General features: G+C 44.8%; 1 protein-coding gene across 3 annotated transcripts in view; it reads left to right on the top strand.

The window, feature by feature from the left end:
- Window positions 1-12,907, top strand: part of MAP3K3 (mitogen-activated protein kinase kinase kinase 3) — a 60,609-nt gene that overhangs the window by 41,917 nt on the left and 5,785 nt on the right. For 2 of the 3 annotated variants that reach the window (XM_080681943.1, XM_080681941.1), the window contains exons 7-11: window positions 5,595-5,728; window positions 9,581-9,654; window positions 11,312-11,379; window positions 11,586-11,678; window positions 12,295-12,486. In XM_080681943.1, coding sequence (XP_080538069.1) covers window positions 5,595-5,728; window positions 9,581-9,654; window positions 11,312-11,379; window positions 11,586-11,678; window positions 12,295-12,486 — 561 coding nt within the window. The remainder of the gene's footprint in view (window positions 1-5,594; window positions 5,729-9,580; window positions 9,655-11,311; window positions 11,380-11,585; window positions 11,679-12,294; window positions 12,487-12,907) is intronic. The other variant, XM_080681942.1, reaches the window with a different exon arrangement.

Below are 12,907 nucleotides of genomic sequence, written 5' to 3'. Positions count from 1 at the left end.
CTCCATCTTGCTCCTTGTCTTGCCACTGCCTCCCACAGAGAGGCAAGCCAGGTTGCAACCTCTAAGGAATGGATAGCTGAGGAGACAGTGGAGGCAATCAGTTCTTTCAAGACGTTAGGGTAGGCCCTAGCCGGTTTGGCTCAGTGGATAGAGCATTGGCCTGTGGACTGAAGGGTCCCAGGTTCGATTCCAGTCAAGGGCACATGCCCGGGTTGCAGGCTTGAACCCCAGTAGGGGGTGTGCAGGAGGCAGCCGATCTATGATTCTCTCTCATCATTGATGTTTCTATCTCTCTTTCCTTCTCTGAAATCAATAAATGTATATTTAAAAAAAGTTAGGATAGTGGCTTAAGAGAGTGGGAGAAATAAGCTCAGGATATTTTTTTAGGCTAGAGATTTAAGCAGGTTTATGAAGGGAGGCACAAAGACAGCTGAAAAGAATATTGAAGGTGGTGAGAGGGGACCATGGGGGAGCTGACTCCTGTTAGGAAGGAATTGGGAATCTAGGTAGAGGGCTTATAATGCCTTGGCAAGGAAGAGGGGAGCCCTCTTCTGTGTGAGGAGAGGAGAAAAAATTCAAGCAGAGGAAAGTTGAAAGAATAGGATGACTTGTATTGACACCTAGACAATAATTAGTTAGAGAGCTATGCACAGTGCAAACCTCCAGTCCTAGTACAGATTTGGAAGAATGGAAACCACAACTGCAGAGGTAGTGACCATACACAGGGAAACAAAATGTCAGCTTCTTTCACTTCTATAGGTTTTTCTCCTCATTATAAATTCTTCTGTGATACTAGATGAGACCAGAAACTGTTTAATGGTGGTAGCAACTTCAAAATAAAACGCCAATTTTGAAAGTTGACACACATAGGCTCTTCTCGTGGTCTTATGGAATGAAGAAGGCCTGGTCCATTATGAGCATATTGGAAAATACTGGTTAAGATTTTCCATTGAGGAAGAAAAAATGATTTGATTCCTCCCCCATCTCATCAGCCCCCCAACAGAAAATAGGGTTTAGAAAAAATAGTTGATGTCCAAAAAAAGCTGTCTCTTTGTACTTGCAATGACCTGCACATTAACACTGACCCAAAGCCCTAGTACTCCCTCCGGAGGCAACTTCCTGACTGCATCAGCTTCCTGCCAGGAGGCTCCTATGAGAAGGGCTAGAATCTGAGAGCCTGTCTTTCAGCTTTGAGTCAGAGTACAGAGCAAAAGAATCAGCATATCCTACCATGAGAGTTTTGTTTCAACTCTGCTGTTCTGGGTTAAGGAGTCTAGCAGAGGGCTAGTATGCCCTGGGAGGAATTCGGACTGCTGGCAGCTTAACCCCCTGGCTTCCTCCTTCATGGGAAGTGGTGGGCTACTCTGAATACAGGACTACTACTCTGCTCTTTTGTTTCAGCTGGTATTAGAATGGAGCCCCTTGGTACAAATGGCCTGATGAGACTAGAGCCAGAGAAGGGTGTCCCAGAGAACCTGCCATTCCTGCTGTGCTTGCCTTGTGAGACCTAGAATGACCTGTGTCTCACATAGCACTGTGATTTGTACTGTTTGGCTCACTGCTGTCCCTGTTGGTAAATGTGTGAGCATCGATGAGTCTTAGAGTTCTCTTAGTTCAGGATCCTGTCCTGCTCAAGTCCCTCTCTCACTTGTTCTTGAGTCCTGTTGTGCATCTCATTGGCCCCCAGTTTCTGAAATGGAAGATAAAAACAAAACTGAAAATGCTCTAGAGCAGTTCTGCCAACTCCTGGTTTTTCCATTGGCTTCCTCTGATAGCCATTGGTTTGGGGAGACTTCCCTTTCCTGCCCCAAGCTGTGGGCCTGTACACAATAGCCTCTGGCCCATTGCCCATCAGATAACAAGGCTGGCTCTCTGCAGGCAGCAATGTGTATTGGAAAAAGTGAAAGTCTCTGGCTGGAAATAAAAGCTCAGAAAACCTTTGCTGTTTTCCCCCAACCCCTCCTGGGTCTGTAGTGTTGGCTTCATGTAAGCTAGTCCCATCCCACCTGTAAAACCAGGAAAGAGTTTACTAGCAGCTGATGAAGTAGAGAATGGGTGTCAGGGGCCATGGATATTTTATCCCAGGGAGGTCTCACCCTAGACACTCTAGATCATAGATTGAAGGCAGTTCATCTTGTCTGGGATAGTTTGAACCAATGTCTGCGATCTCCTCAGTAAGTAAGAGTTTTTCTTTCTATCTAATCAGTCCCTTACAATAGACATTTTGTTTGTTTATTCTAGGACACTCCAGATTTTATTGGCTAGAATTCAGTTGCACAGAACAGAAATCTAACTAGTTTCAGCAAGAGACTTAGTGCACTTCTGGCTTATCAGAGCATTGGGAGAGTGAGAAACAGACAAACCACAGAGCTCCTCCCTCTTCTATAATCAGGAAGCCACCAGATCCAGAAGTACAGTGCACCTCTTCTCTGGTCCACACCACTTATGGGGATGCCTGCACCTGTAAAACTGGAGACCAAGTGTGTGGCCTCTTCTAACTCTGCAGCAGAAAAACCAAGGCTTCCGTATATGGTACCCAGAAATAGCAAGAACAGCAGGAGGCCATTTAAATCTCACACAAGTACATCTGATTGGCTGAACCTACAGGGGGTCTTAGAAATAATAGCTTTTAGGTGATTAACTTTTTTTTAAAAAATATATTTTATTGATTTTTTACAGAGAGGAAGGGAGAGGGATAGAGTTGAAACATGGATGAGAGAGAAACATTGATCAGCTGCCTCCGGCACACCTCCTACTGGGGATGTGCCCGCAACCCAGGTACATGCCCTTGACCGTAATCGAACCTGGGACCTTTCAGTCCGCAGCAGGCCGATGCTCTATCCACTGAGCCAAACCGGTTAGGGCGGTGATTAACTTTTGAAGCACAGGAAAGCCTGCTAGAAGAGTGGAATGGATCCTGAGCCTAATCCTATGTAATAATCCTGTATAGTAAAAGGCTAATAGAGCCCTGGCCGGTTTGGCTCAGTGGATAGAGCGTTGGTCTGTGGACTGAAGGGTCTCAGGTTCCCAGGTTTGATTCCGGTCAAGGGCACATGCCTGGGTTGCGGGCTCTATCCCCAGTGGGGGGCGTGCAGAGGGCAGCTGATCAGTGGTTCTCTCTCATTGTTGTTGTTTCTGTCTCCCTCTCCCTTCCTCTCTGAAATCAATAAAAATATATTTAAAAAAAATAAAAGGCTAATATGCAAATAGACCGAAGAGCAAACCACCAGTCACTATGATGCGCACTGACCACCAGAGGGCAGACGCTCAATGCAGGAGCTGCCCCCTGGTGGTCAGTGTGAGCACCACTCAGCCAGAAGCCCTGAGCCGGGCTCACAGCTGGCAAGCACAGCAGCGGTGGCGGGAGCCTCTCCCACCTCTGCGGCAGCACTAAGGATGTCTGACTGCTGGGGAGTGGGCCTAAGCCATCAGTCGACATCCCCCAAGGGCTCCCGGACTGCGAGAGGGCACAGGCCAGGCTGAGGGACACACACACACACACACACACACACACACCACCCCCCACACCCCCACACCCCCCCCCCCTGCGTCTCTAGTTATAGTGGTCGGCAAACTCATCAGTCAACAGAGCCAAATATCAACAGTACAACAATTGAAATTTCTTTTGAGAGCCAAATTTTTTAAACTTCTTCTAACGCCACTTCTTCGAAATAGACTCACCCAGGCCGTGGTATTTTGTGGAAGAGCCACACTCAAGTGGCTAAAGAGCCGCATGTGGCTCCCGAGCCGCATTTTGCCGACTACGGCTCTAGTACATTATATCTGCTACAGAATGTAAAGAAAACAAATGGAATTCTACTATATCGATTTACCTGTGTCCACCACATAACTTCCAAAAAGAAGTTTATGAGGTAGTTTTTCAAGTGAGGAAATTTTGGTAAGAGTTTAAATTATTCAGCTGAGTGGCAAAGCCTGATTTAAACCCCTGTTCATCTAATTCCCAAGTTTAGGCTTTTCTCACTATACCTTGCTCTGGGTTGCTTCTGCTGTTGACAAATGTTGCCAATATATGGATTGACTTTGCGTAGAATGCGTGGGCTACTAAAATGTTATCCAAAGCCAGAAGTGTGAAGCGGGCACTAGGCTAATGTTTGTAAGCCAAGTATTAAATAGTGCTCCATGTTTGGGGATATGGTAAGGCTTTAAAAAAAAAAACAAAAAAACAACCATCCTTTTTTCATGGTTGTACTAGAATTCTGTGCTATGGTACCAAGGGAAAGGGCCAGCTATGTGGGTCTTTGACATTTGGGCTTCTGAAAAGTGGAGTAGGTTTCTTATTTTTGGTCCAGATTGCCCTTACCTCCTCTTTAAGATGGCCAAATGGCATCTTGCATCCCTGGCCTTTGACTTACAAGTGACCATGGACAGAACAGCTCTGAATTTGAGCTGCATGAAATATGGCACTATGTTTCCCCACATTAGCTCCTGGCAGAAAGGCTGTCACATTTCCCCATGGGTGCTGATCCCCGTCCTCTGTTTGGATTGTTCCTGGGGAGTTTATTGTCCCCATGGGAGAAGTTTTGCCTTTGGCCACTGTATTGAGCAGCATGTCTACCTTTTGGAAATAAATTATGTTCTCAGAATTGCCTTGGCTGATCTGCACTAGAAATCACAAAGTCTGTCTTCTAGCTGCAGCCCCACCATTAAATCACTCTGTGACTTTGGGCTGGGGCTTCCACTTCTGTACAGTGTGGATGATAATGCACCTCCACTGCAGAGGTATTGTGAGGGTTAAACAAGAGGTAATAGTGTAAAAAAGGAAAAGAAAAAAAATGTCTTGGCTAATTTCATTGCTCTGTTAGTTCATGGTACAATATCCCTGAGTTTATACTCAGAGCAGTGTCAATTTCTGCTTAGAGGCTCCGGGTGTCAGGGCTTGGAAAATTTGAACAGACTCTTTCCTCCATGAGTTATTTGAGATCATTTGGAAGGCATGGTTCAGGTATCTCAGAATTGGTAGCCTCTTACGGTGAGTGAGCTGTTGAGACTGGAAACCCAGCAAATATCTTTGTCTGTTTTTAGAGCAGTTTTGTTTCTGGTCTCTGCTGTGGAGTCAGGTGAGGAAACTAGGTTACTGAAAGCCCCAGGTTAGCCTTCCCACCTAAGAAACCTAATTGTCATGGCTCTTAAAGAGGCTGGGTTGATGCCCCCAACAAGAAATTGGAAGTGTTCTTGATGGCCAATTTATTAGATTGTCTTCTCTATACCTGGATCAGCCATATATTCTTAATGACTGGTTTCATGTGGAAGAACGGAGTGTTTCTTGAAGGACATTGAAAATAATAGTTTAAACTCCTTAGAGACTGTCTTTCAAAAAGCAACCCTCCCCACCACTCTTTGACTTTTCTGTAAGTATTTTTTCTCCTTTTCTGGGGTTTTTGGATTAGGGGGAGGAGCCTCCTGGCTCAAGAAGTTTACTTGAGCTTTAGCACTCTCTTCCAGGATGTTCAAAGAGCTGTGACGAGCCTCCACCAGCCTCTGTAAGAGATGCTTGGTCTGAGCTGGCTGGATGTCTGCTCCTCTCAGGCTGTACATCCTGGGCTGTACTCAAAGGTCTTGTTTCTGTGATCTAGGCTCCCAGAACCCTGGACGAAGCTCACCTCCCCCTGGCTATGTGCCTGAACGGCAGCAGCGCATTGCCCGGCAGGGGTCCTACACCAGCATCAACAGTGAGGGGGAGTTCATTCCAGAGACCAACGAGCAATGTGTAAGTACAGGCTAGGGTGCGCCTTTGAGTGTGTCAGACCAATGTTAAATTGGGGCATTCTCAGTGGGCATGGTGCAGAACTAAGGGACTCGAGTCCCATCCAATAGCTATTTTATAAACCAGTCCTGCCCCAATATGGATTATGCCTTTCTAGGGGCAAAATATCAATTTGTGCCAAAAATGGGACCTAAACTACCTAGCCTCCTTGGGTGCTGAATATGCATTTAACCAAGTTCTTCTCTTCTATAGTTCTCTCACTGATGTCCTTTCAAAATACCACTCTACTATTTATATATTCCTTATAACTACCTGTCATTTCCACAGTTTTAACATATGACCAAATCTAAGAGACGGATTTTGTTTTTCATCAGCTGTATTTTAGTTTTGCTTGTTTTTTGATAAAAGGTAGGATATAGCCCTGGCCAGTATTGCTAAGTGGTTAGAGCCTAAGCCTGCTCATGGAAAGATCATGGGTTCAATTCCGGGTCAAGGGCATGGAATATCTCTCTCTCTCTCTCTCTCTCTCTTTCCTCCCCCCTCGCCCCCCTCTCTCTCTTCCACTCTGAAAAGCAATGGGAAAAATATCCCCAGATGAGGATTAACAACAAAATTTTTTCCCAAAGGTAGAAAGTATGCCGTATCCAGATAACACTGTAGGATTAGTTACTTTGAACTTTTATGATGGTAAGCAGCTATATTCATTTTCTATTATTACATAACAAATTGCTACAAACTTAGTGGATTACAAAGCATATATTTACCTTCTAGTTTCCTTGGGTTAAGAATCTAGTTATGACTTAGCTGAGTCTTAAGCTCAGGCTCACACAAGGCTGCAATCAAGTGTTGGCCAGGCTACATTTCTGGCAGAATTCGGCTCCTTCTGATCATAGTTTTTACTGACTTTTGGCCAGTGGCCACTCTAACCTTCTAGAAGCCACCTACAGTTCCTTGCCATGTGGCCCTCTCACAATATGGCAGCTTTTTCAAGGCCAGTAAAAGAGTCTCTTGCTCCAGTCTGCAAAGATGGAGTCTTATAAAATGTAACATAATCATAGAAATACCCAACATCCCATCCTCTTTGCCATAGTCTATTGACTAGAAGCAAGTTCTAAGTTCTGCCAGACGCAGGGAGATGGGATTATACAAGGCTGTGATTCACGGAAGAAGGATCACTTTATGGTGGGTCCACCACAATGGCTAATCCATTTTAATGGCTAGCTTCCTTTTTTTCTAAGACTTCTACATGGCTATTTACTAGTATAAGAGCTTTATTCATTAAGAGTCAAAAACTGAAACAACCTAAATGTTCATCTAAGAGAGAATGGATAAACAAATTGTATTATAGTCATTCAACAGAATATTAGACAGGGTTTTTTTATTTTATTTATTTTATTTTTATTTTTTTTAAATGAGAATGTTTCTGATTCTCAAATTTTATTTATTTATTGTTAATCCTCACTGGAGGATATTTTTCCATTGATTATATTTAGGGAGAGTGGAAGAGAGAGGGAAAGACAGAAATATCGATGTGAGAGAAACACATCAATTCGTTGTCTCCGACCAGGGCCAGGGGCCGAGGAGCCTGCAACCAAGGTATGTGCCCTTGACCTGGATCAAACCCAGGACCCTTTGGTCCACTGGCTGATGCTCTATCCACTGAGCCAGATCGCCTAGGGCTAGACAGGGGTTTTTAAAAAGAAACACTGATGTATGCAACAATTTGAATGAATCTCACAGCATGTTGAGTTAAAAAAAAAAAAAAAGGCTAGTCTTTTAACTAGTGGCTCACTTTATGAAAATGGCATTTTGGCTTAGTGAACTCAGCAAAAGTGAGAATTCTGGCCTCATTTTGAAGTCTTTTTTTTTTTTTTTTAATGTTCTTATTGATTTTTTTGAGAGAGAGGAAGGGAGAGAGATAGATAGAAACATCGATGAGAGAGAAACATACTAGGGATCAAGCCTTAACCTGGGCATGTGTCCTGACCAGGAATCAAACTGGTAACCCCTTGGTTCATAGTTCAGCACTCAACCACTGAACCACACCAGCTGGGCCTCATTCTGAAGTCTTCAGTGACCTTGCTTTGATTGCAAAAAGATCCACTCTTATAAATTTTGGGGTTTTGGTCTGGGAAGAGGAAATTTCTTAAGGGTAAACCATCCAACAAAAGGGCCAGCAACATCACATGGGGGGTTTTACCAAAAACTGCTTCTTGTAACTTTTCTTTCTCCTAAAACTGATTCTTATAACTTTTCCCTTTAATAGCCAATCTCTATACAACATTATTTGGACTATGTAAGCTGTGAGAGGCTCTTTACACTGCTTCTTTTCTCTTCTATATTTCTGCCTTCAGATAAATTTATGTTTAGAACAGTGACCTGGAGTGCTTTTAGCTGCATATTCCCTTCTTGGGTATTTTATTGACCATCCTTCCTGTTTTCTCTAACCAGAGCACTTCTGAACATCAGCTGTTCTAGGGGTGACTTAGGTGTAAAATCTCAGAGATTGCAAATGCGTTTGATTGCTTTTGGTCTCTATCCCTCCCCATGGTCCTGTACCCTCATCCTTTTACTGCTTTCTTTTACCTGGCTGGTCCTCCAAGGCATAAGAGTATTAGACTCCTAGTGAGGACTTCTGGAAAGAGGCCAAGAAAGGTGGTGGCTAGGGAATGCCTAGGTCAGTGGTCGGCAAACCGCGGCTCGCGAGCCGCAGTTTGTCGCTCTGTTGACTAATGAGTTTGCTGACCACTGGCCTAGGTCATTCTCTCTTGAAGGCCTTTGGAAAACCCACTGCTTCTTGATAACTTGTCATGTTGTTATACTTGCCCATTCTCTCTTCTTCTATTAACTGCTCCTACCGTGCCAAATATGCATTTGATGGGTTACAAGCAGTTCTTTCCATATTGGTTTTATCCACTTTGGAAAATCCTACATTCTTAGCAAGATTTGCAGTTTTACTTTGCCATTAATTTGTTTTGATTGGTAGTTTTTTAAAAATATGTCATATATGACAATATGATCTAACATGTTTGAAATTATGGGTGAGATGGACCATAGCATTAAATGGGAAGAGATCATTTGAGTTGGAAACTAATTTTATGAAAGTTATTAGTGAATTTTCATAATTCCAATGTTCTGCATTCCTATGTCATGTTTAACTTTGGATCCAGATAGTGAGTACTCTTGCTAGTAGATAACCACTTCCCCCATGGACAAAATGAAGGGGAGATTAGTTGGAGACAAATCTAATCTGAAGTCTTTTTGTTACTGCATTTGACTAAGGGCCAGAGAAACATTTTAACTTATATAGCTACCTATTGTTCCTAAGCGAGAACCAGGAACTGGGAAATTTTTTATGTGTATTAGCAGCCCTCTAACTGGTTTCATGACTTTAGACCATTCTCCTCAACTTTCTAGACCTTGCAGTGGCTCATCTGTGAAGTGAGAGCAATACTTGTCTTTGTAAATTATAGATTATGGAGTATAAACAGAATCCTTAGGTTCCCACCCAAATGCACTGGAAGCTTCTGCAGGGTAGTACCATCTCTAGCGCCAGGCTCTAGCAGTCATGAGCCAAGAAAATGCCAACAAGAGAAGCAGCATCAGCTTTGCTATCCTGGCAGAACTCCTTGGGATACCAGCCAGGCATTTTTCTCCCTCCTGGATACTTGCCTTTCGAACTTTGGGGGAGAATGGTACCTTCCTAATCATTCTTCTCACTGCACAGGCAGAGAAAGGGCACTTTCATATTTTGACAAAAAGGATCATTTGCTGGCCCTGGCTAGGCCTTAAAGCCCTCACTCACCTGGATTCAGGGATTTGGGCTGGGGTTTTATTGTATGACTTGCCTTGCAGATGCTGGATCCCCTGGACAGTGCTGAAAATTCCTTGTCGGGAAGCTGCCAATCCTTGGACAGGTCAGCAGACAGGTATGGGTTGTGGGGTTAGTACCTAGGCGTTTTGGAACTGATGGGCTGAGGAAATAGAGTTAGCTAGTATGAATGTCTCCAATCTAGACACTGGTCTTACATGCCCATGGTAAAAATGTGCTTCTGGGAAAGAACCTCTCCTTAATTTTCCAAACACCATGTGAATGTTAAGTTTATATAATTAGATGAATATAATAGCTCAGCATAGCAACTCACATGTATTAAATGCTTGCTTTATTGTCTCTACATAATACATGCTGCTCTAGTACTCTTGGCCTCATTGCTGTGATCTGGACTGAGAAGCAGTGGACCTTCAGTGTTTTGGGGACAAAATTGAATTATCATCCATGGGTTCACTTTTTTTTAAAGTGTTTCTGGTGGAATAAGAAACTAGGATATGAAAAAAGAAAACAAAATATCCAGACTGCCTAGCTTACACAGCCTGGTGTGTAATCTTGTTCTTGCACTTTGGGAGGGGACAAGTGCTGTCCTTTACATGCCAAATGGTTCTGTGGAGCTGGTTTGCTCATCAGCAGGGGTTTGTTTGGAGTTGGCTTTGGCACTGATCCAACCAGTCTCTCACCTTGACTTCGTTATGTCCAAGAGAATGTTTAATCACATCTGGCTGGGCTTAGAGCTATAGTCAGAGGCTATGGGGCAGGTTTGTAGATTTTTTTTTTTCTTTGTGTCACTGATTAATTGTTCCTGTGGGTACTGACCTTGTGACCATGGCCAAATTGGTACTATGTCTTTCTTAACAGATCTGAACACGGGTGAGCGCTGCCTTCCCTCTAGATATAGAATACATACAGTCATAGTTACTTGTTGATATCCAATTTATAGCTTTGTTTGAGGCTTGCTACTACACACTGAGGGCTCTGCCAGGATAGGGACCAACTCTGGCTTTGGACTGTCCCCTAACTTTTGTGGCCAAACTGGGATGTAGGGATGGGGGCAGCAGGACAGGACTAAAGAAGGTCTGAGTCTAGTCGTTGTAAGGGAAAGGACCATTCAGATGGATTCTGGGAAAGACAGCTAAATTTACTCACTTGATTCTTGGGTTTTTCCTCCATCCCTCCCTTGCCTTTTTTTTTTTTTCTCCTTGGGAGTGAAACCCAATGACCTAGACTTCTTTCTTTGATGCCTGGCCTAACTTGAGCATACGGTTTCCATCTTCCCTTCACAGGATCTAGGGCCAGATGGACCCCAGTGCCACCAAATATTAGTCAAGTAGCTTTGGATAAGTCCCTTGACCTCTCTCTTCCTCAGTTCCCTCATCTCCAAAATGGGATAGTGGTGTTTAGTCTGAAAGGAAGATGCTTGGTGGTGTTGCTATTTTTATTACTGCCCTAGGCAAGGGTTTTTGTTGTGTGTTTTTTTCAACTCCTCCTGTTACTAAGGTGGGAGGAAAGGGTAAGAAGGGAAAGTGCTGTGCAGCCAGAGTGGAGTTCGGTAGGACTGGAGGGGCTCATCATTCAGGGTCCTGTCAGATTTGGGTCTTAGACTAGTCAAGAGAAGGTGCTTCTTACCATGTAATGACGTGTGAGGAAGTTAGAAAAGGGAGTTTGTCTGGAGTCTGGATATCCTGCCTTTTGCCCTGGTGAGCTGCTTTGGAAGTATGCTAAAGTCTACTCTGATTTTGTTTGTTTTTTTCCAGTCCATCCTTCCGGAAATCACGAATGTCCCGAGCCCAGAGCTTCCCAGACAACAGACAGGAGTTCTCGGGTGAGTTCCCCAGAGCCTTGGTGAGCACCACAGGGTGCCTGGGTGGGGCTGCCTGTGTTCTGCTTTTGAAAGCTGAGTTGGGAAGCCAGAACTGTGTTTTAAGTTTCCTTGGGCCTACTGATCTGAGGTCTCAGGTGACCTAGGGGCTTAAATGGACCACTCACCACTATCTACCCAGAAGCCAGTGATTTCTCTATCTTACTTAGATCGGGAAACTCAGCTCTATGACAAAGGGGTCAAAGGTGGAACCTACCCCCGGCGCTATCATGTTTCTGTGCACCACAAGGACTACAATGATGGTGAGTGCATTTCCATCCTGCTGGCTGCCTCAAAAAGGACATAGTTACAGCTCTGCCGGGGGAAAAGCGCTGCAAAGGGGTGGGCCAGGCCACTCCAGATCCTGTGTTTCCTTGATTTCTGAGGAGCTGTGTCCAGACTTGAGGCCTTAGAGACAGGGAAAAACAACAAAAGGGGAGAACAGTTTTTGTAGACTCAGGATACTGTCACTGGGGACTTTGTCCTTTGTTTGAGTGTGCAGCCTGCTCCAGGGCACCAGCTCTCCATCGCCCTCTTCTGCCCTTTGGCAGCAAACGGAATGGAGCTTCTGCTGAGATTTAGGATTAGGATGCCAAGGAAAACAGACTTCAGCTGTGGATTGGCCTGCGAGTACTGTGGGGCCTGAGAAACAGCCCTGTGCCTTCCCTTTGGCCAGAGCTTCCTTAACCATCTCTGGCTGCTTCCTAATTCCTGCTTTTGTCCTGATTCTTAAGGTGTGTGGGACTTAAGCCATTCTGGCATGAGTTAGGCAGGAAGGCAGATAGGATGTACCAGAGTTGTTGTTATGACCTGGTTTGCACATTCAGCTTCAAGACCAGCGGTTTGACTTACTCTACTCTGGCCCCTGCACCCCTTCAGGCAGAAGAACATTTCCCCGAATACGACGTCATCAAGGTAACCTGTTCACCCTGGTGCCCTCCAGCCGTTCCCTGAGCACAAACGGCGAGAACATGGGTCTGGCCGTGCAATATATGGACCCCCGTGGGCGCCTGCGGAGTGCGGACAGCGAGAATGCCCTCTCTGTGCAGGAGAGGAATGTGCCAACCAAGTGTAAGGAGTGGGCCCTGACTAGGAGGAGATTGCCCAGGGGATGCTCAGACGAGCTGCAGGTTGGGAAGCCATTGAGTCTACTGGGTTGTCTGGCTCAGCAGTAAGCTGCTTTGGCTCATCCTCTCCAAACTGGAAGAGCCTGCAGGGGGACAGCAGATCCACTTCACCTTAGTCCTTACTCCACCTTTGTGTGATAGGCCACTTCCCCTCTTTGGTCTTTAGTTTTTCCATGTTTAAACTGAAAAGCAGTCTCCTTAATCCCTGCCATATTAAGGTATTTAGGGGCTTTGGAGATACAGGTGTTTGATCAATGCAGAAAAGCATTTAACCATGACTTCAGTCAGTCCTCTGTTCCTTGGGATTCAGGCCTGAAGGTCTGATTGACAGGGCACTGGGCCTGCTACAGGTGGGGGTGGAGATG

This window comes from Plecotus auritus (assembly GCF_963455305.1).
Source record: "Plecotus auritus genome assembly, chromosome: 7".
Lineage (NCBI taxonomy): Eukaryota > Metazoa > Chordata > Mammalia > Chiroptera > Vespertilionidae > Plecotus > Plecotus auritus.
Note: the sequence above shows the minus strand (reverse complement) of the source record. Positions and strands in the feature narration are given on the sequence as shown.